At 39.3% G+C, this 23,499-nt stretch overlaps 1 protein-coding gene across 2 annotated transcripts in view; it reads left to right on the top strand.

Annotated features, from left to right (window-relative positions):
• The first annotated feature begins 197 nt into the window (after nt 1-197).
• Nucleotides 198-23,499, top strand: part of HEATR5B (HEAT repeat containing 5B) — a 55,612-nt gene continuing 32,310 nt past the window's right edge. Inside the window, exons 1-19 of one of the 2 annotated variants that reach the window (XM_066546643.1) lie at nt 198-340; nt 2,798-2,966; nt 3,392-3,603; nt 5,175-5,283; nt 6,273-6,422; nt 6,897-7,068; nt 7,448-7,605; nt 8,491-8,740; nt 10,248-10,403; nt 11,733-11,983; nt 12,415-12,526; nt 13,720-13,872; nt 14,163-14,262; nt 14,647-14,756; nt 15,657-15,820; nt 17,828-18,003; nt 19,241-19,346; nt 20,722-20,912; nt 22,461-22,620. In XM_066546643.1, coding sequence (XP_066402740.1) covers nt 2,841-2,966; nt 3,392-3,603; nt 5,175-5,283; nt 6,273-6,422; nt 6,897-7,068; nt 7,448-7,605; nt 8,491-8,740; nt 10,248-10,403; nt 11,733-11,983; nt 12,415-12,526; nt 13,720-13,872; nt 14,163-14,262; nt 14,647-14,756; nt 15,657-15,820; nt 17,828-18,003; nt 19,241-19,346; nt 20,722-20,912; nt 22,461-22,620 — 2,856 coding nt within the window. In that variant the 5' untranslated portion in view covers nt 198-340; nt 2,798-2,840. Of the gene's footprint in view, nt 341-1,009; nt 1,025-2,797; nt 2,967-3,391; nt 3,604-5,174; nt 5,284-6,272; nt 6,423-6,896; nt 7,069-7,447; nt 7,606-8,490; nt 8,741-10,247; nt 10,404-11,732; nt 11,984-12,414; nt 12,527-13,719; nt 13,873-14,162; nt 14,263-14,646; nt 14,757-15,656; nt 15,821-17,827; nt 18,004-19,240; nt 19,347-20,721; nt 20,913-22,460; nt 22,621-23,499 lie in introns of those variants that run through there. The other variant, XM_066546644.1, reaches the window with a different exon arrangement.

Genomic DNA, 23,499 nt, shown 5'->3' with positions numbered 1-23,499 from the left:
GGCCGCTCCGCGGCGCCTGCGCGGGGCTGCCCCGCCCGCCGGCGCCTGCGCCTCTCCCGCTTCCTGCTGCGCGGCCGCGGTGCCTCCGCACGACCGGGCTGCGTCGGGGCCGGCTCGGGGCAGCGCCGCTCGTGTCCCCCCCAACGCCCCTCCTCGCCCGCCGGAGCTGGGCACGGCGGGGGCCGAAGCGGCCGAGCTCGCCGGTGATGGTGCCGAGGGCGAGCGCGGCGCAGCGCGCCCACGCCTGTCCGTGTCCGTGACCGTGACCGGCCCCGGGGCCGCGGTGTCGCGCCTGGTGCACCCCGGAGCTGGCGGGACGCGGCCGGCGCTCGGGAGGAGCGTAAGTGACCGTGAGCGGCGCGGTGCGGGCCCGCGGCTGCGGCGGAGCGGGGCAGGCTGCGCGCTTCCCCTCGGTGCTGGCTGAGGTGTGGGGGTCACTGTGCGCGTCTGCCTGGGGGGGTGAGCGCTGGGAAAGCAGCGGGCATCGTTCCCCTGGCATCGGCTCCTCAGCGGCATTGCCTGAGCATCCATCCCTGACGGCCGGCGCTGCACCACTGCGGTACCTCCTGAGGGGCTTTCAGAGCCAGGCATAGTGCCCTGAGAGCTGCTGCAGCTTACTGAAGTAGCCGATACAGGTGGGGGACCCAGGAACGAAAACCTTTTCACCTGAGGGAGTCCTTCAGGAGTGGGTGGCTTCGCCTAAAGTTGCCTGCTTCTCGGCTTTCTCAATTCACTGAAATCCACGCATGATGAAGATACAAGTAGTTGATTTAGACATAGGAAAACAGCTGGGGAATAGAAAGGAATTTTAGTACCTCTGAACGTTTTGGAATCTCTAATGCTCCAGCATACCTCACTGGCTGCTGGTTGGCTTTGGCTCTGCATCCCACGGGAGATCACAGTGTATTTATTTCTTGTAACATTCACAGCAAGATCCTTGCCAGGATCGGTAGAACTCGGTAGGCTTCTCACTGCTTTTTGGAGCAAACCTTTGGCCAGTGTCAGTGAGCTTTGGACTGTCTATGTAAGTAGCTCTGTGTTCGACTGACTCTTCAGTTAGCTGAATATTTGTGTAATTGTTCTTGTGTCTGATGCCTTGTGCTTCACCAGCACAGCTGAGTGTATGTGCAGGTTTTGTTGCTTTGAGCTTGTGTTTCCTACATTTTAGATAAAGTGGGAAAGGTGCATAAGGTTCTTGGCTCTTATGGCCACGGCCAAATGAAACCTTGTATGTGGGGAGGAAAAGGAATAATGAGCTGTGCTGTCCAACAGTGCTTATGGTACTTAGGTGCTGTGTGGGTGTGACAAGCAGTGCAGATCTCGGGATGATATACAAAGAATCACAGTGCCATCATTCATTGTGTCTCTGCTCTCACGTAAAGGTGTTTTGAGGTGATGTGTCTGAGTTACTGACAGGCAATGCCTTCTCAGTTCTTTATAAATGTAAAGAAAAAACAAAAAAAAAAACCTGACAGAAAATGTCTTTGGAGAAGTTAGGGAGGGCTGTGTGTGCTTCTTTCCATATGTGGCTCTTCCACCTTTGCTGGAACTGTATTCTGTGAGAAATAGGCAAAGTGCTGAAGTGTGGGGAACAACCTTACCATTAAAGACAGTGTGATGCTTTTGTTTCGTCATTAAGGTGGATTTAGAATAATACATAATTAATACTACGGCATTAATATGTCACCTTACTAATGTCTCAGTTGGGGACTGTTTAAAAAAAATCCATTAAAGCCACTTCATTTGACTTCAGGAATTTGTTGAGTTTGATCTTGAATGAGGAAGCAGCTGAGAGCTCTTGAGAGCAAAAGTGGAGCAGTGCAGCTGTCAAAAGATGATGCCTGTTGAAAGCTGATGTCTTACATAATACTCTGTAGTTGTGCTGCTTTCTCTTTTTTGCCTGATCCTAGTTTCAGGATTTCTGTATTCAGGTTTTGGGGTTGGGTTGCTTTTTTGCTTCTTGGGTTTCTTTTTGCTGAAAGTTGTTGATGTAATGTTGTGATTTTGGGTAAATTTTGTGGGTTTTTTCCTTCTGTCAGCTCTGCATTCAATAGCTACACTTTTCTTCAGGTGGTTTGCTGAGATGAAGTTGGCAGAGTGTTTGCTTACACTGGCAGTGTGCTTTTGGTAAGCTTTGATGCCAGCCCCATTGATTGAGCAGGATCACCAGTGTTCCATCTGCAGGATTTTGCCTGCTGGGGAGACCTGCAGTAGTTTGGCTGCTGCTTGTGTTCTGGGCTGTCACCTCTAAGGTTGCTGGATATCAGTGAGCTTGCTTGTCCAGCACTTAAAGCAAGACTAGTGGGATCAGGGAAATCTTAGGTCAAGTGATGCCAAATCCTTTCCCTGTCCCTGCTTCTCCCAAACTTGTGTTGGAAATTCCTCCTTGTGGCAGGCTCATCTTCTCAGCTTGGCTGTTGAAGGGTGTGGAGAAGGGAGCCAGGTTCATGCCCCAGCTTTGGGAGTGTGCTCAAGGGTCTTGACTTGCAACAATCCTTTTTCTCTCTCATGTGAGTGGAGCCATTGAGATTATTCCTTTACCTCCTTTAAACAGGGACTTTGGTATATTTTTCTTGGCTGAGAGTTTGTGCCCTGAAATTGCCTGTAGGTGCTCTTTGTACAATTAACAGTTCTGTTCCCTGAAATACTAATGAATGGACTCAGTTTGTAAATATGTGAGTAGCTTTTATGTGGGACTATTTAGCTAAGTCTAAGCAAGCTGAACATTTAAATTTGATTTTCAAAGCTTTCTACTGATATACTGTACTTTATACTAACATTTGCATTTTTATTTTAGAGTTTCTACACAAATTTGCAATAAAATTGGAATTCAACCCATTATGGAGCTGGCTCATAGTTTGTTACTGAATGAGGAAGCGTTAGCTCAAATCACAGAAGCAAAGAGACCAGTTTTTATCTTTGAATGGTTGAGATTTTTGGATAAAGTGCTGGTAGCTGCTAACAAGGTAATTTAATGGGGTTTTTTTCCCCTAAATTTCTAAATAAATTTTCTTTTAAAAAGGATTTGTATTAATTTCATGCCAGAGAAAGTTTACAGGTAATGGCCAGATGGTACCTGTATGGTTTCAGATTCAGCCTGAAGAGTCTCTGTGCTAATTTGTAGATTTTAAATGTTTAATTGTAGGCAGTCAGTAGGCAGCTGGTAAGTATTTTTGAAAAGTAAAAATTAAATAGGACAGCAGCTAATTCTGAGCATTTAGAATCTGTCTCTGCTGTTGTTGAATGTATCTCATATCTCTCTGAGATAAGCAATTTGCTGAGTTATATACAGTTGGGAGTGGTATAAGTTTTACTTCCATTTCTTGTAGATTTTTCTGGATTACACAGTGGCTTAAACTACTCTTCTTATTTATTTTTGATCTGTTAACAGACAGATGTCAAGGAAAAACAGAAGAAACTTGTAGAGCAGCTAACAGGACTCATCAGCAGTTCCCCTGGGCCACCCACACGGAAGCTGCTTGCAAAAAATCTGGCTGCTCTCTACAGCATTGGAGACACATTTACTGTTTTCCAGACACTTGACAAGTGTAATGACATCATCAAGAGCAAAGATGATACTGCAGCCTACCTGCCCACCAAACTGTATGTTTGGGGAAAGGGGAATGATTTTTAAGCCAATAGGTCCTGGATATTACAGAAGAACCTGCCTGTATATGTTCATGCTATGTTTATTTATATTTTGTGTGGTTGTTTGGAGTTACATATGCTTGATCTAGGTAGCAGAGAAAAGTGCTGGATTGAGGTTGTGGAGGGCAGGACTCAAAGGTGACGCATACGTGTCTCTGTGAAAGGGAAATGGTTTTCTCTAGGCAAGGCACTGTGTCATGACTCTTCACCTGCTTATGGCATGGAGAGGATAACCATTAATGAAGGCATTTCCATCAGTGGAATTGCTGCTGATTGTGCTCAGGTATCCCATTAAAGGTGGAACTTGCAGATTGTCAAACCGAAGCGTTGTTTGCACCTAGAGAATTGTAACCAAATGTTCAAGTTTTTTTTCCCCATCAGATGCTGCCTTTTCTATTCCCCTACCATGCAAGCTGCACAGGTCTCTCAAGCAGATTCTCTACATGTGGATATGTGTGTGCATGGATGGGTGATCCAGTTTGTCTTTAGTCATAGGAGCAGTCTCATTGCTAGGAATTTGGTTAATGCCACAAACAACTTCCACTGAAACTGTTTTACATTTCCCATGTAATGCTTCATATGTTCTTGGTGACTAGTGAACCCAAATTTGGTCTTGCCTTCAGATGTTATGACAACAATAGGATTTGACAATAAAATCTGAAATAGTCACAGTTTGGGCAGACACTGTCCTCTTATTTCTAGCTCTTGCAGCTGTATGAGGAACTTGTGTAAATGGGGAGTGTTTTCTACTATAATACCCTCTGCAATTTATGCTACCAAGTCATAGTCCAGAAGGTTTTTTAATGGACATGTGTCCATTAAAGGGGAGGCTGTAATGAGTTTGTGATGTAACTTAGCTAAAATACTATTCAGCCAGCAATTACAGATTTAAAAAAAGCCTCATTCCTTTGTAATGAAAAAGTGCATGTGTTCAGGAGCTGCTTCTGTGGCTGTCCTGGAACAGTTTGTGTATATAACTGCAGTGTGGTGATAACTAAGTATTCCTAATCTCAAATGGCAGAGCAAGAAAATATGTGAATAATTGGATCCAGAGATTTTACAGTGCCTGTAAATTTTCCTGTGTTATGCAATAATTTTTGGATTTTAAGTTCTTAGTCTTGAAAAAACCCCATATTTCAGTATCTACAAAAATGTGTCAGGTTATATTACAGGCTAGAGGCTTTCTTGCTTAGCAAAGAGACAGTTTATTGAAACACAAAATCCTAATCTTGCTGGGATTTCAGCCTGTCTTGTTTTCTCCAGAATTTTTTACTCTATGTGTAGATCCTATAGTAATACCCTTTCAAATGCATTTGTATTCTTAAAAGCTGATAACTGTTCTGTTCCTTTTTTTGGTAAACAGAAAAATTATTCCAATGGACTGTGTAAACAGCCAGTATAAGTAGTGGATAGCAAGTAGATTTTTATTCATCAATGTTGATTAGAACATACATTTCTATTTAACTATTTGTTTTCATTTGGAAGATACGTTAATATGTGTACTCTTTTTCTCTGTTTTCTCATAGGGCTGCTGTGGCATGTGTTGGAGCATTTTATGAAAAAATGGGGAGAATGCTGGGTAGTTCTTTTCCAGAAACTGTGAATAACCTGTTAAAGTCTCTGAAAAGTGCAGAGGTAAGTTTCAGTTTGTTTATGTGATCTTAATTCCATTTTAAACTGAAACCTGCTTCCTCCAGCATTGTTTGCCAGATTGTCTAGATTGTTTTTCTTCTGCACTGAAGGATGCAAATCACTTTCCTAGCTAGTTTCAAGTCTACTGCAGTGAGTTTAGACTTTATAACGTGAATATTGTAATAATTACTTCATCGTCGTGTCAGTAATTAGAATTCAGAAATGACTGTATCTGTCATTTCTAACTACTGTGTTAGGGTTTTTGCCCATGTACTCTGAATAAACATTTAGTTGTTAAAATTAATAATGCATGCTTAAATTTTGCAGGGAAGTTGTTACTCTGCATGTGAGCAGAATACATTGTATGCTGAAAAGAGAGAGTGTGTCATAATGTTGAGGGGATGTATCCTGGGCTGTCAGTGGATCTGATTTTGTGCAAATAGCTCTGTTGGGACAAGTTGGAATACTGACTGTGTGGATCTTGTGGTGGCAGCTGTTTTCTTCAGCTGTGTTGTTGTACCTGTGTGACTGTTTATTTATTTATTTATTTATTTATTTACTTATTTATTTATTTAATGTATTTATTTATGTGTGTATGCTCTCAGATTGTAAGTACCTGCCTGTGTGCAGGTATAGCATGAAGCTGCTAACTTACTTGGGCTTCCCATTCTCTCTTATCAACTGCTTTTTCTTTTTTCCCCCCAAGTCTGCAGTTGTTAAATAGTGGGGCAGTGCTGAAGCATTTTACCTAGAGCCAGTTTCTTGGCTTGCCTGGGCTCAGTTTATGTCACAACTGAGGGACTTTAAGTAAAGCTGTGTGTGGTGTTTACTTCTATTTAAAATCAGCTACTTATCAGTGATATATGCCTTTGTTTTCAATGTTTGCAAAAACACTGCTGCGTAGAAGCAGGAAAATGTGTAAGTATACACCTGATTCTGAATGTAACTGCTGTGTCCACATTTTTGCACCAATTTTTTTTGTTTGTGTGCAGTCTCAGGGCCGCAGTGAAATCCTGATGAGTTTGCAGAAAGTCCTCAATGGACTTGGAGGAGCAGCAGCTTCTTGTCACCGTGATATTTATAAGAATGCCCGTTCTCTGCTGACGGACAGGTCGATGGCTGTGCGCTGTGCAGTGGCTAAGGTGGGTGTCTTCTCACCAGCCACAGACATTCTGGTGCCTGCACTTGAACTGGCACCTGTTGTTCAGGAAGGGAAGTTTGATAATTAGTTGGACAAGGTAAGTCCTTACTAGTTTACTCTGCAGGCTCAGACAATTGACTAATTTCACAGGTACTGTAGTACTGTATTCCCCACTTGATAAAAAAGGATGAGATAGAATATGTTATCTGTGAGCCTCAGGGGGAGAGGTTTTTGGTAACATGGTTCTTATGTAGAGCTTTCTTTTAATTTTTTAATTTATGTATTAGCTTCTTCCATGACTCTTCTGATTGTTTACTCAGCTAAGATAGTTGGCATGTGGGAGAGTGTGTCTAAATTAATTCTTGAAATTTTCATATTAAAATATTTTCTGAATAAACCTGACGATTGCAGCCTGACACTTAGATAAAATGTAAGGATGGTCTCCTGGTGCTTAGCAAGTCTATTTTTCCTACAGTGTCTGCTGGAATTACAGAATGAAGCAGTGTTTATGTGGACAGCTGAACTAGAGAATGTCGCAACGCTGTGCTTTAAAGCTCTGGAAAACTCAAACTATGGTGTGCGAGTTGCAGTGTCAAAGCTTTTGGGGACAGTCATGGCTACAGCACTGATACCAAAACAAGCAACAGGTACGAGCCCTTCTGGATTCCATGTCCACATTGGCAGACTTAGTGGCACCTTCAGAACTGTGTTACATTGACAGTGCTGCATGACACATTGTTGGTCCAGTAGGTGGAAGTTTGTAGATGGATTGTTTGTTTTTACAAAAAATAAGCTAAAAAGAGCGCAGAATCTCTGTTGTAGTCATACAAAGAAAAGACAGAGCAAACTATCAAAAACCACTTGGGAGAAGTGGCTTATTTTTAAGCATGCAAGTAAATTGTTATCTGAAATGTTGGGTGAATTTGTTTTTGCAAGACAGTTTTGAATTAGTAAGTCTGGTTTCAAGATCGTTGCTTGTGTTGGTTGGATCTTTGGGAACAAATAATTACTTTTTTTTTTAAAAAGTGATGCGGCAAAATGTGAAGAGAGCCACACTTGAGGAGGTCTTGGAGCTCATGGCCACAGGATTCCTGCGAGGGGGATCTGGATTCCTGAAGAGTGGTGGAGAGATGTTAAAAGTAGGAGGATCTGTCAATAGGGAAGTGCGAGTTGGTGTTACCCAGGTTTGTAATTTTTTCAATGAAGTAAAATTTACAGATAATTCCTTTTATTAGGAAAAATACACATTTCTGTTCTCTATTTCTGTATAAGTTAATTTACAGATCTAATTTGACTCTTCTGTTTTGTGAGATGTACATGAGGTATCATTCCCCTATCTACTTTCTTCTATTATTGATATGCAGTGACAATGGATTAAAATAAGAGCTAAGGAAAACTTACTTGATCAGCGTATATTAGGTGAGATTAACTTGCAAAAATATTAGAAAACTTAGTATGTTAAAGACTTTAGTTCCTTTTTAAAATTTAGTTTATTTTTAGAGAGGACGCTCTGTTACCCTTTTGTGGCTCCTGAATGTGGAAGTTCCTCTTGTCTGAGAGAGAAGGTGGCAGCATCTCTTTAAATTCCGACATTCTCATGCCGTCATGTATGTCAGTATGCTGCAGTACCTTCCCAGAATCCAGATTCTGTGATCATAGGTTATTTTGTGAAACCCTTTATTTTGTCTCAGCCTTTTTCAGGTTAACTTGGTGAATATTCCAGGTTTTCATTGTGAACTGGAACATGTTGATGTTGCTTTTATTTACATGATGTTCTTAACTTTTTTAGAAAGAGGCATATTTAAAGCAATGAACTGGGTTTTTTTGCTGTCATCCAAAGTGTATTTTATGCATCACAGTACAGGGGCTACTCTTGGTACTGGAGAAAGTTGAGTTTCAGCAGCAAAGATATGAATTTTGAATTGGTTCGTGCTGAATAACTTCATTAGGTTAAGGTTGCTTATTGCTAACTGGTGTTGCTACTATTCTGCATTAGAGCCTGGCTGTAGTTTGACACAGTCTTTTCTTTCTGTTTTAACTGGGTTGCTGTGTGACTTCTGCATCTGCAGGCCTATGTTGTGTTCGTTACAACACTGGGAGGGCAGTGGCTGGAGCGCAACTTTGCCACCTTTCTGTCCCACGTGCTTGATCTGGTGTCCCATCCTCGTGCAACCCAGACCCACGTGGAGGCTGTTTACTCTCGAAGATGTGTGTCCTTTATCCTGAGAGCAACTGTGGGCAGCTTGCTGGGGGAGAAAGCACAGATTGCAGCTGCCAAAGAAATATGTCAAGCCATTGGTAAACAAATGAAGGCAGTGGGTGAGAACCATTTTTCTTCATTCAAGACCACTTGAAAGTTACTATCATTTTACTGAGGCAGCCATTTTTTAGTTTTCTTCTACTGTGAGGAGTAATTTTGTTCTTATGGGAAATGATAGTTCATCTGCTTTCTGTTTCAATGTTCAAAGGTTGAGTTCTGCTTCAAAAGTCATTGTATGACACAGGCTTGTTATCCCAGATAGCAAATGCATTGTCAAAGGCCTAGGATGGAAGTGGAGAAGAAAACTATGCATTTGCCATCTATCTTGGGATAGGTTGTCTTGAAAGTCATGCAGAGTTCTTTACTAACAGTGTTAAAAATCCTGTAGCTCAAGATCTTGTAGATCCTTGTGTCTCCCCTGCTAATATCCATACTAATATCCAATTGGATTTTGTGATAAAAATGATATAATCTGAAGAATATGACCCCTTTGCAAAACTTTGCAGAGTATGGAATTACTAAGAGGGCTAACAAAACTCTCTTGGCATCTGTTTCTTATGAAAGGAAGTAGCTCAAGCTGGAGATTTTAAAAGACTAAATTGGAAATACTCATCATTTTATTTACCAAACATATCTTTCTTTTCTGCTGCCATCTAATTGGATTCTAAAACAATGCTTAACACACGGAAATGAATTTGATTCAGAAACTTTTGCAGGTTCTTCTCATAACAATTTTTTTATGGGGTAGGCATGGAACTTTAGAAGGTTTCTCATTATTGTAATTACTACTTCCAAGAAAACAAGTCTATTGAAAATGCTGTTTCTGAGAGGAAACAGTTGCAGAAAATACTCCTGCCACCTTGTCAAAGTTGCAGGAAATGCAGTTGTGTATTTGGATAGTTTGAAGAACTTACATATTTTTGAGGATTTCTCATGAATGTGATGAAAAATGGGAAAGGTTTTTACTTAGTAATAATTGCTTCCCTTCATGTACAGCAGACCATTCTCTAAATTTCTTGTGTAGTAGACACACAAACATTAAGCTGGTACTGAAGTCCCTTTTTGAAGAGATAGTTGCTGCTTCTGGGATATTTTGTAGGAGAACATACTATGGAATTAAGGAACTCAATTGGATTACACTGAGATGATTAGAAATTGTGATTAATTATTTACTAAAGGTTTCTTTTTTAGTTTCACTGAACATACATGCATGCAAATTTCTATGCAGAACCTAGATAGGTCAAGATTATATATTATATTTTGTTACTGTATAGATGTACACATACAGTTACACTGTTGGTCCTACCTCTAGTGCTTTGCTATCCATAATAACTGCTGGGCATCCATTTTTTATGGTCTTTGGACAACTGTGTTGGTGCTAATAGCTGTAAAATTTTTTTCCCTGCTGAATATGTTCATTTTGTTAGTTTTCACTCTGACCAGACTTGTGCTTTTGTTTGAATGTAGGATTGATGTCAAAATGAAACTGTCACTTTCTGTCCTGTGAATGCTTGGGTGGGATTCTAATTATAGTTAAGCAAGACACTCTTGTTCTCTTTTCTGCAGAAGCAGTAGTGAATGATGCTAACAGTGAAAATAAATCAGGAGCTGCTGATGTAGCTGCAAGCCAGCACGTGATGGTGTGTGCCCTCCAAGAGCTGGGCAGTCTGGTTCAGAGTCTGAATGCCACTGCATCTCCTCTTATTCAAGAACCCTCTATTGGTATGCAAATAAATGGAAATAGATTAAGTGAGGCATTTGAGCAATGAATATGAAAGAAATAAATCTCTGAAATTGGTACTTCCTGTAGTACTCCAGATAACTACAGTTGTCCACCTCACTGTGTGTAGTACCCTAACTTTAGCTCAAATTTGACCAAGTATTAAACAGCTGTTTGGATAGGAGTCTTTCTGAAGCTCTTGCTAAGGGTGAGTGAAGTGGTAATTTTTGGTATTGGTTTGTTTACAATAATGGTTTTATAGAAAATGCATTGTTTTGCTATGTGAGGTCTGAAATATTTGCTCCTGGAAAACATTGCCTTTAAATACCAAATTTCTGGGGGGAGGCAAAAGTATTTTGTCGAGATGAAGCTGTTGGTAGGCCCCTTTAAAATAAGTAGTTCTTTGGCTGAAGTTGGTGTGGGATTTTCTTCTTGTTTGTTTCAATATCTGAATCCACGTTTATTCTGTAGTGTTACAGCTTTAAGTTTTTTGAGTTTGTGGAGGCTTATGTTTTTTCCACTGGAAGTACAAGCTTCTTTAGACACTTCATCATATAGATTGTTGTGTTGTTGCATATGACATTCTTCCCATGCTGATTTTGTGCCAGCTTTGGAGTAGGGAAGACTGCTCATAATTATTCCTTCTGGCAGCTGTGTCCCATAAGAAGAGAGGGGACTGTATTTCAGTATTATTTCTGTTAGCTGTGAACTCAGCAGGTAGAAGTTGTTCACAGTTCCAGATAAAACAAGCAGCAGTGGGGGCTTTGAAGATTTGGACTAAAGAAAATGTTTTTGTGGAGACAAATTGAACTGAAGGGTGCAGTTAGATTAGGTAGCCACAGAAGTTTGGAGAGTGTAGAAGGATATAAACTTGCTGCAGTGTGGACAGCACCATGTCAAAAGCAGAGTACAGGAGTCAGTGACATCTACAGCATGTGCTTGGCTACAGTGTGAAGCAAACCCAAAGATCAATGTTACTGTTGCTCTGTTACTGGCAATCTGTAAAATATTATGGGGATTGTCTCATCCAGTTCTCTTCTGTAGCCCTGCTGCCTCTTTTCAGTGTTTAAGTATTAGGAGTCAGTGCTGTGGCTCTGACGGCTCCACCTTTGCTGACAAAACCTGATGGGGAGCAGCATAATGCTAGTAACAAGTACCATCTTTCCTGAAAAGGCAAAGTCAGCAAATTCAAGTAACTTAATTCTGACTTTCTTAACTTTCACATTGGCTGTCTAGTATTGATTCAGTTTACTTGTCTGTGTATATTAAAAAGCATATGTATATTAAAAAGTGCATCATAAGTTAAAGACTGCAACCTCTCGTTTCTGTAGGTCTGTTGGAGACAGTAACTTCAGTTCTTCTTCATCCCAGCATGGCTGCTCGACTGGCTGCTGCCTGGTGCTTGCGGTGTGTAGCTGTGGCATTGCCCTTTCAGTTGACTCCATTTTTAGACAGATGTGCAGAAAGACTCAACAATCTGAAGACCTCCCCTGAAGCTGTTAGTGGCTACAGTTTTGCAATGGCTGCTTTGTTAGGTGGTGTGCATCAGTGTCCTCTAGGCATTCCTCATGCCAAAGGAAAGGTGAGATAGTGAATGTTTTATCTGTGAGTGCACTAAAAGATGCCTTTTTATCTACAAGTAAAAGCTTTGCAAAATGGGTGGCATGCTAATGAGCATTATTGAAACTGAGCTTGTGCCTTGTGCGAGAGTAGTGGCCAGAGCACATGCTTTTAGAATCTCAGTTGCAATATTTAACAGCTCTTTTCCTCTCTTTCAAATTTGATGAAGAGAAATTGAAATATTGAAAAATTGCTGAAGAGAATATTGCTGGCTGTGTTATCATATGAAAAACACTAATCATCAGCATGAAATGTAATCTGCATTCCTTCTTTATGGAAGGTCAATTCAAATGATTTGAGAGCATCTTTAGTCTGTTAGAGTGACCAAGTAGAAGTAGCTTGCAGTGGCCTCATTTATGTTTCTAAAAGCCCCTGTGTTTTGCTCTGGTGCAGATGGTGGTCAGCATTGCCGAGGATCTGTTACGAACTGCTGCGCAGAACAGCAGGCTCTCCTTGCAGCGGACTCAAGCTGGATGGCTCTTACTTGGAGCACTTATGACTTTAGGTTTGTAAAAATGGTTTGATTTTTCTTTTTATCTCAAAGCTTGTCCAAATCTTCTGATTATCCACTCTGGCAAATGGTCTTTACGCATAATGGGCTCATTATCCAGCTCAAGATTTATACAGGGGAAGCAGAGTGTAAGTGCACTTACTTCAGCAACGTTGTGCTGGGGAGAAGTGAAATATTAGTGCTTATCTAAGCTGAAGTATGGTAGAAGGTGTCATACCTGAAAAAAAGATCCTGTTCTGGTTTTAGAAACCCAGCCTTTAGTCATTCTCTGAAAGGGCAAAATTACCCATACTCTTCTTTCCTTAATACTGTGGTGCAGAAGAAATGGACAGTAAATAAAACCCAATGAGCATTCCAACAAGTTGCATGTTGGAATCTATTGTCTGTAGATAGGCAACAGCACTGCTAGAAGTGTTGTTAGTTTAAAAGCCCTTTGGTTTTCTTGTAAAAAAGCCAGCCTCATGTTTGTATCTGCCATTATAGAAGTATCACAAGCTGCATTTTCAGAGGTTGTAAGTACACTCTTGAATTTTGCAGCAGTGGCAGTGGTGGTGTTCTTTTCTGGTTTGTTTTGTGTTTCTTTTATATGGGAAAATATGATAAAGTTCTGATGCATTTTGCATTATTTTGATCTCTCATCAAATACCATTTGTGTTTCATCTTGTTTCTCTAAATTGTCTCTTTTACCAGCTTATCATCATATTTTTCTAACAGTGTATTCTTATTGTGGTTGCACTGGATCTTTTTCAGAAGTTTAAAAAAGTTTGACTGTTAAACTAATTTACATAATCAGTAACTATCAGTTGTTTTTCTATTTATTTTATGGACAGGGTAGAGCAGGCTAAAGAATCTGCCTTCAAAATTAATATAAAAATTAGAAGGCAGAATAAAAAGATAGTAAAAAGACAGTTGACCATGGTTCTGTATGGCATGCCAGTGGATAGGGTAGTCTGTTTCCTATTTTAGGAGTGATACCCACAAGCAGATGTGATGCATAGTACTTACTTGCCACACTTTCAGCCTAGGAATGAGACTTTCATTTGGTTTTCATCGTTCCAAGTAGAGCAGAAAGGAAGCGAAGTGAAGTAAGACAAAAATAGTTTGAAGAGCAAAAGCCTTCACAGCAGATTTTTCACACTTAAATACACATTTTTATTATACTGTCACTTTTTTTTTTTTTTACTTAGGTCCTTCTGTTGTCCGGTATCATCTGCCTAAGATGTTGCTGCTGTGGCGAAACGTGTTCCCACGTTCTCTGAAGGAGCTGGAAGCAGAGAAGGCAAGAGGAGATTCTTTTACCTGGCAAGTAACACTGGAAGGCCGTGCTGGAGCTCTGTGTGGTAAGAAATCCAGACTTTGAGATTATCCCTGAGCATGAATCAAAACGTGATCCCAAGTATTGCAGAGAGAACTCCTGTAACTTCCCCTCTTTCTTTGAAAAGGAGTAAAATGTGTCAGATTTTCATCAGTATGTCCTGGCTTTGACATACAATTTTATGAACAGATCACACAGGCTTTGAATAAACATTTTTAATTAATGCTCTTTTGATATTCTCAGAATTTGTATCTTGTTTATGTCTTATATTTGTTTGTTTCAGTGAAAGTTTAAATTAAACTGTTCTATTATTAGCTATGAGAAGCTTTGTTGCTCACTGCCCTGAGCTCCTTACTGAGGATGTGATCAGGAAACTGATGACACCCATAGAATGTGCCATGACAATGATGTCACAGTAAGTAGGCAGTTTCTGCTCTTCATTCGCTTTTCTCTTTTCCTGGTCTTGAAATACTAGAACTAATTTGGAGTTGGGTTTTGTGGTTTGGTGTCTGCCCCTTCCCCCTGCCCCACCTGTAATTAAAATAGGACTTCTGAGGAAGTGCATGCCACTGATTTATGACAACATACGTTTTGGGTTTCTTGAGTTTATAATTAAAGTTTTCTCTGTACAATTACTTCTGAAAATGTGTCATTAATTGAGTAATGTTGTTCAGAGTGGCTCTCTGAACACTATTTTCTTGTCTTGCCTAGAGTTATATCCTGTGAAAAGAAATCTGAAAATACTCTCTTCTGTAACTGCAACATTTCTGGTTTCTCTTTTTCATTTTTAATTCTATAGCATTCCATCAGTCATTAAAGCCCATGGAGCTCATCTCAAAGCCAGTGCAGCTATGGTTCGTTTAAGACTTTATGATATATTGGCTTTATTGCCCCCAAAGACATATGAAGGTACATAAATTTTTAACAGTTTTTGTTAAAGTAAAAATTCTGCTTAGTACTTGTGATGCATACCTTTGAAGCAGCTGTAAGAGTCAAAATATAATTCTAGGAATCTCCAAGAATTTTGTACTATATTCCTCATTTTCTGTATGTTATCTTGACAGTATAACTACAGAGTATGAGTATTGAAAAGCATTCATAGAGTGACACTTGGAGTATAGCAGTTATGGTCCCCTTTGTAGGATTGAGAGGTATGGAGATCATGGTCTGAGATCAAATAATAGTTTTTAAAGTCATTGTTACTTAAAAGGTAGAGAACTTTATTTCTTAGTATACTGAAAAACAGATGTGACAATGGAAGTTTAGTTTTGGTTACATTTGGGTTTTTTTATTTGGTTGGTTTGGTTGTTTTCCTTTTTAAACCTGATTTGATCGATTACACAGATCCGCTATTAGTAAATTGCCAACCAGTGTCACACAGTCTGACAAGATTAACTTTTTGGGTTTCTTTGTTAATTCATTATGTCTACATGATCATGTGGATAAACATGTTTTTTTTTTTTTTCATCTGGATTGTCATCCTGTAAGGATGGCCCAATCTGTTTAGAACCGGATACAATTCTGAGTAATGTGCTCTAGTGGACCCTGCTTGAGCAGAAGGTGGGGCTAGATGACCTCCAGTGGTTTCCAGTCATACCTATTATGTAGGTATTTGGGTACCCATGATTTGGGAATTGAGAGCCTACAGTTGCATTTGAAGCCTTGCTCTCAACTCTGGTATTGTCAGGTTTACTTCTCTGTTAGCTACCTCTAAAACTGAAGTAATGGTACATTTATAACTTCTGATCACTGGCTGAAATGTTTTGGCTAATAAGCAGTGGTGATTCTTTTTAATGTCTGTCTTTCTAGGATCATTTAATGCGCTTCTTCGAGAGCTGGTAGCAGAATTTACTTTGACAGACAACTCTGCTAATACAACCACATCACTCCTAAGGTCTCTTTGTCATTATGATGATAGTGTTCTGCTTGGCTCTTGGCTGCAGGAAACAGATCATAAGTCAATTGAAGATCAGGTAACAAAAAAAGCTAGAAGAATGAATTATCTGCCCTGTCTGTGTGATGTGTGTGTGGGGAAGCCTTCTAAAACTGGAGCTTCATACCTTGTTTTTAGTCTTTTTACAGAGCTTTTTTAGATGCAAGTGCTTCCATCTCCAGGGTACTGTTTTGATTAAAAACCACCTACAGCTGAGATATAAATTGCATAATGCTACTCATAGGGTTGTGCTTAGTGAACCAGCCTCATTTCTTTTAAAAAAACCCCTAACTCAATATCTCTTCCTGTCCGCCAATCTTCCTAGCCTAGAAGTTGTTCTCATATAAAGTTTTTTGAATTAGGAGAAATGTAGGTTCCACTTAACGTTTCATAATGAAACTGCTGTCAAAATATCAATATTGCAAGTGGTGTTATAGCAAAACAAGATTTAACTGGTTTTAGAGGTGTAGTAAGAAATCCTTACATTTCATTTGAAAGTGTTGACACAATGTTGTTGGCTGAAACAACATTGCTCTTCTGCAACAGCCATCTAATAACAGGAGGGTGTCTCAGAAGGTTTCATTGGAGCAGATCCAAAAGCCAAGACTGATACCAAGGGTGTGGGAAGTTTTCTGAGCCAAGATCAGCATGTCAAAGCAAAAAAGAGTTTTACAAACTTCCTTTGTTTGTGGTGGAGGACATAGTAGACTTCCAGTGCAGTCGTCAGTGCACAGAGCTTTTTCACTCCCTCCTGCCTCCTTTTTTTTTTCTTCACTTCCTGCCTGTAAAACAGTGGCAGTATGTGTTCACAGCCCAGAAAGCCACTGGAATCCTGGGCTGCATCAAAAGCAGTGTGGCCAGCGGGATAAAGAGGTGGTTCTGCCCCTCTGCTCTTGTGTCCCCAACATAAGGAGGATATGGAGCTGTTGGGAGCAGGTCCAGACGAGGGACACAAAGTTGATAGGAGGACTGGAGCACCTCCCCTGTGATGATGGGTTGAGACAGCTGGGGCTGTTCATCCTGGAGAAGAAGAGAAGGTTGATTTGAGACCTCAGAACAACATTCCAGTATCTGAAGGGGACCTTACAGGGAAGCTGGAGGGGGAACTCTTCATCTGGAACTGTAGTGATAGGACAAGGAGTAACAGGTACAAATTGAAAGGGGGAATTTAGGTTAGCTATTAGAAAGAAATTTTTCACTATGAGAGTGGTGAGACACTGGAATGATTGCTGTGGGAGCTTTTGGATGCCCCAGCCCTGGCACTGTTCAAAGCCAGGGTGGATAAGGCCTTGAGCAACCTGTTCTAATGGAAGATGTCCCTGCCCATCGTAGGGTAGCCTTGGACCAGGTGATCTTTAGGATCCATTCCAGCCCCTAAATTTCTATCATTCTTGTACTTAGTCATGTTTTATTTTTTAATGATATAGAGGTGTCAACAAACCTTGCTGTGTTTTCTGTCCTTCTAAGAAGAATACAGACCTACTAGACTCTAATTTTGTTTCACGATTAAATAATTGATAAAAATAGAGAATTTTCTTCAGAGAAAATAGATGATTGTTTGATAGTGTTTCATGAAAGAATGATGGTTAGGAAGTATTTCCTTGATCATCAGAGAGTTTATAATTTTAGTAGTGTTTCTAATTCTTTCTGTGTAGGGCATATCATTGCCAAAACTGATAATTTAGTACACTGTACTGTAACTCTCAGAGAGTGACTGAATAACCTTCTGTCTGAAATGGTATTTCATATTCAGTGGTTCAGAAACTATTAATACCAGAATTAATCTGCTTTTCTCTTAATTTTCATCTCTTAATACCAGAAGTGATAGTTTGTATATTTATCTAGCTGTTAACAATTTTGACCCTTCAGAATTCAGCTGACCCTGTAAATGCTAATGTGTATGCATGAGGATACTGCACTTGTATTCAGGTGCTTGTAAGCTATTCTCTTGTTTTAACTACTGCATATGTGTCTTGGTTATCTCTAGTTCCAAATTTTATGTGCAAAGGTATATTCAGAGGTATTGATGTTGTGTGGAATTTTGCAGCTCCAGCCAAACAGTGCGTCTGGAAGTGGTGCTCTGGAACATGATCCCTCTTCCATTTATTTGCGCATCCCTGCTGGTGAAGCTGTACCTGGTCCCCTTCCTTTGGGAGTATCTGTCATTGATGCATCTGTGGCTCTCTTTGGTGTGGTTTTTCCTCATGTCTCTTACAAACATAGGTCAGCTTACATCAGTGTTCAATTTCAGAACCTAATGCCTTGTTTCTCTGGGTACTGTTGTGGTGGGGACTTTTTTATTTGTTTGTTTGGTTTTTTTCCTGAAATAAGAATTGACTAAGGTATCAACTGTCTTTAAATTCAGAGTTTAGTATTTGATGCCCATCCAGAATGTGTGTAGTCACTTTAGAAATAAAGTGATTTCCTCAGTTTTATCTTTTTGAAGGTTAATGTTCAGAGATGGAGACTAGATTCTTCTCTTTTCATACTGCATTTAACAGTTGTAATATCTCTGCAACCATAATTTCCTGTATAAGTACCCATTGCAATTAACTTCAGTCTTGAAAACAGCAGGGGCCTCCACTGAATTTCATTTGGCTGCCATAAGTAAGACCATTTGATTTATAGTCAGCAAGGAATTATATGCACAATGAAAAAGAGGAAATGGAATTCAACGTTTTTTCCTTTGTGTTTCACATTACCTCTACAGACTTTATGAGTTGTCAGGACTAATTTTGTTACTCAGTTTAGGCAATTTGTCCCTGAGCACAGAGTGAAAACAGTTCTAAGAAGCATTTAAAAGTAAAATCAGCTTTCAATGCAAATCTTTTGGGAGCAGTTTTTTCATAGTAGTCAACCTCATTTTGTAGTAAGTGCAGGATAGGCTTGAGACCAGCTTGGTGTAATTCACCTTAGTGTATACCTGTTGTTAATGGTGAAAAGATGTAGCTTGGGAACTGCTGAGTAATTAATAATGCAGATTATTCATTACATTCCTGTTTTTGGTATCTTCAAGGGGATGTTCCTCCTCCCAGTAATGTTTTCTGGGGAGGAGTGGGGGCTGGAATGGATGTTAAATGGGAAAAACAATAGAAACAGAAAAACAAATATGAAGGGTAGCACTATTTTAAATCGTAGTGGAAAGACAGCATTTTTCGACTCTGGTCCTCATAGCTTTCTGGTTATACAGCCATATGCACCTGAAGATTCACTTCCTCTTGGTGGTGTTTTCTTCAAAGGAATAGTAAATATTTGTGGATGAACTAGAAGAACCAGCAAAGGGATGTTCAGAGTAGCTCTGCTGTTATTACTTATAGCAAATACCTTCTGCAGCCCCTGAAGCATAAGTTCTGCTACTGAACTTAAAAGGCCCTTTTGTTGTGTGTGGTTTTTACCAGCTGTGCTTCAGTTTGTATTTTGAAAGGCTATCACTTCAATTATGTTCTTTCCTTTGTTTTAGATTACAGATGTTGGATCACTTTGCTGAATGTGTCAAGCAGGCTAAAGGTGTTCGCCAGCAAGCTGTGCAGCTTAATATCTTTACTGCTGTTCTTAGTGCCTTAAAGGTAGGACTTGTAAACTTGTAATGAAAGCCCAAGTTCATCAGTTTGCATTCAGTACAAAGGGCTGTTAGAAGAGTGTTACTAAAGTTACTCAAGAATTCAAAAATTTGAAAATTCCAGAATTGAATTTTTTTCTAGATACTAGCTTAAGCTCTTGTCTTCATGTATCAGTACAGAGAACAGATGAGGCTCATGACTGACTGCATTCTACAATCATCAGCATTCTATAGTAATCAGACTGTCTTTTCATCTTCAGTCCTCTGGTTTTATTTACACTGGACTCACGGATTTAAGTACTTTATCATGTATACTCAGAAAACCCCTCAAGTCACAGAGTATTGTGCAGATGTGGCTTGTGTAACTGAATACACAAATAGCTTTGGGTTTACATTTTGGTTGCCTTATTGCACAGAGCTCTAGGTGCTTATGCCCAATCCCACTGACTGCAGCTACTACTGTGTGCTCTCTGTCTAGACTTGGAAATGCAACCTGGTGCTATCAAGTCAGAAAGTAAGAGAGCTAGTCAGAAATAATGACTGCCCAATTTAAGCTGTTACTGGAGCTCCATGTCTTTGGTTGATTGGCAAAATTGGCAAAACAGCACCTTGGTTCTTTGCATTGTTCTTAAAAACGTGATTTACAATGCTACAAGTTGAAATGTAGATTCCGAGGCAGATTTCTGGAAGCTCCCATGCCATGCCAAGTGTTCAAAAAATGGGCAAAATTGAGCTGAAGTGAGGATTTCAGAAAATTATGATCTAAGGTAGAGCCTTTGACTTCTTGCTCTATAGTACATGCAATGTTTTTGCTTTACATGTGTTTAATTATTTCTCCCAGAGTAAAAGAAACTGCAAAAGCGCTGTTTAGCGTTACTGCTTTGTAAATATAAAGGGCTGTATAAATGTTTGGAAGGATGTGATTATAAAGAAAAAAATACTTTCATGTATCTATAATGTCTTCAATTTAAGTGATTCTTGTAGAAATGTAACCGGTCTGTATTTTCTATTAGATTTTTGCTGTCAGATTTTTAAAGCTTCTCCTTTGTTTTTCCTGAGGTGTCCCATGTAAAGCTAGATCATATTTGGTAGGATTAGGGTGCATGTAGGTAATGCATTTGATAAAAAAGACTGGTGCAACAGGTCTTCCTGTCTGTGAAATAGGTAGAATATTGACAAACATCATACCCAGGATATTGTTGATTTTGAGTTTCAAATGTTTTCAACCAATTTATTTTAGGATAAACTACCACAAACTGAAACAAAAGCAAAAGTGCATAGTTTTCACTTGATGGTCTGAAATATATTTTCTTTTGCCCTACATTGGGATATTATTGGATTCTTCTTCTTCTTTTTTTTTTTTTTTCTAATTTTTAATGTAGGGTTTAGCTGAGAATAAAAGCACATTAGGACCAGAAGAAGTCCGCAAATCTGCTTTGACGCTTGTAATGGGTGCCCTTGATAATCCTAACCCTATTCTGAGATGTGCAGCAGGTGAAGCTCTTGGCAGAATGGCTCAAGTGGTTGGAGAAGCCTCTTTCATTGCTAGAATGGCTCAGTACAGTTTTGATAAGTAAGTTTATTTTAATTCAGAAAATGAAATAAAATTTAATGTAATATGTAATTTAATGTAGTTTGGAAGATTCCTTTTCTAAATACCATATTCATTATTCTCTTCTTTCGTGCTCGATCCCTATGGTTACATAGATCTAAGAAAACTTTAAACAGATTCTTCTCTTTTGGATTTATTTCATGTGAGGAATAAAAGCTGAATTGTTAAACACTTGGAATGTGAAATGACACTGGTGAACAGCTTTTGAGGAGTTAATCTGAAGGTGACTAAACTGTATCAGATAGATAAGCACAGCTTACATTAAGTATGTCTGTAATGTCAATTATGTAATAGTGGTTCTGTTTCACTCTTTACACAGTGATTTAACTGATTTAGTGGCCCATATTATTTTCATATTCTGTTGTTTATCTTGAGTCTTTAGAAAGATATCTGGTAGAAGCAACAAGATAGTATGTTTCCCAATTTCTTGCTTAAATTTAAGGCATCAGCATATTTCTGAATCAGAATGCAGCTGCCTCAGGGCTGCAGCCCATGTTTTTGGCTGGGCCAGGTGCATGAGCATGGCCTCAGTCCAACTCTCTTACCTCTGAGTAGTTAAACTTTTTAACTTTTAACTTTTTAACTTTTTAACTTTTTAAACCCTTTTATCTTGTAATAAAGTACATCATCCTTGCTGTCTTTCATTGAATTTCTATTACTGGGACTTTCCTTGGTTTCTTATCTCGATTAACTTGTTAAGTTGTTAATGGTTGTCATTCTGTTGACAGTCAAGTGATTTTTTTTATACTTGAGATGTGCATTTACTTTGTTGTTCGCTGATGGCCAAGAGCATGCATGTCTCTCATATTCAGTCAACCTGGGGAAAAAATCTTTGTCCTTATTAGGAAATCCCTTTTATCTCTCTTCTTCACCACTGAAAAGGCTTCAAATTGCCAGGTGATGTATGTGACATGTATTCAGAAGCAGTATTGTGGAAAATACTCAGTAAGTCAATGCATACAACTTCCTACAACCAAATAATTCAAAATGCTACTCCTTCTGTTTTAGTTTCATTGTAAAGGGCTATTAAAAAATTAAAGGGCTCTCTTGGAAAAGCCATAAAAATCAGCTGTAGAAGAAAACAGTTATATAAAAAACTGGATTTGCCAGTTTGTCATTTCTCAGTGTGGGTTGTCATTTTTTTATTCTTAATTCCTTTTTACATCAGTGGTTTTGGAATGATTATTAAATTAGTCTGCTCTGAAACACTTGTAAAATCTGGATTCTATTTCTATATCTGTCTAAACTCTTTATCTAAAAGGTCAAGTTCTGACCAGAAAAAAAGAAAATAATTATTAAAATACCTTATTTTCCTCTTGTTTTATATGTAACCTGGATTAATAGCAATTTAGAATAAGTACATTGTTTTTGCTGTTGTTTAGGCTTCTCAAGATTTTGTAAGATGGCCTGCAAAACTTTATTAGTCTTTTGCACTGTTGTGGTACTTCTAAGATTCTGTGTAACATACTTACTGAATGAAGTGATTTCTTTATATTTAAACATTGGTAGGTTAAAATCTGCTCGAGACGTTGTGTCAAGAACAGGCCATTCCTTGGCTCTGGGTTGTCTCCATCGCTATGTTGGTGGAATAGGTTCTGGACAGCATTTGAAAACTAGTGTCAGTATTCTCTTGGCTTTGGCACAAGATGGAACCTCTCCTGAAGTCCAGGTAAAAAAAAAAAAACCAATCACCACAAAATTACTTAAAATGTTCAAGATGAAGATTAAAAATTAAGCTACATGTTCAGATATTCTTTAGTAGATGTTGTCACATGTAAGATGTGTAGCATGTGCCAGAGAGCGTGAAGAAAGTGAATCCATGTGCCAAGGAGCGTGAAGAAAGTGAATCTTTTCTTATAAACTCCCAGAGTACAGAATCCCAAAGCTAAAGTGTAATTAAAATGTAACTTCATGGCAATTTAGAGAGACAGTTGGAAGTGGTCAGTTTAATTCAGAAGGACATGTGTCTGCTTGTCAGCTGTGCCAGAGTGATGCACTGTGGGCATATTCCAAACTGCCTTTACAGCAACATGTGTTAGTATTGCCTTAGCTGCCTAAAAGGAAGCTTTAATAGCTGATAACTGGCATGTAATCACTTACTGGAGACTCAGGTGATGAGCAGTAGTTTCCTTTGCAGATATCACATACACAGGACATCATCTTTGCAGGGTTATATTATGAACACAGAAATCTGTTGCAAGCTAAATTGCAGTTAGGGGACAGAAAGGGAATCAGTAGGAGCCACGTCTAAGATAGGGAGGGGTTTCTATCTGCTGTGGACTATAGGTTTGTGAAGTCTCACAGGAGGACAACTTGACTGCTAAAAGTTGCTGGTACAGTAGAAAGGGGACTAAACATGCTGTTGAAAAAGTAATGGTTTTGGAGAGTAGTGGCACTTTATACCCACAGCCTGAGAAACTGAAGCCCCTAGTAACTATAAGGAGTCATACTTACACCTTGGTTGACTGTTAACTTGATAGAACATGCACTTGAGTACCTTCTTATTTCTTTTCCTCAGAGCAGTAAAAAAACAAAGTAACACGGTTTA

Source organism: Molothrus aeneus, chromosome 3 (genome assembly GCF_037042795.1).
Source record: "Molothrus aeneus isolate 106 chromosome 3, BPBGC_Maene_1.0, whole genome shotgun sequence".
Taxonomy (NCBI): domain Eukaryota; kingdom Metazoa; phylum Chordata; class Aves; order Passeriformes; family Icteridae; genus Molothrus; species Molothrus aeneus.
This window is presented reverse-complemented; position numbering and strand designations above follow the sequence as displayed.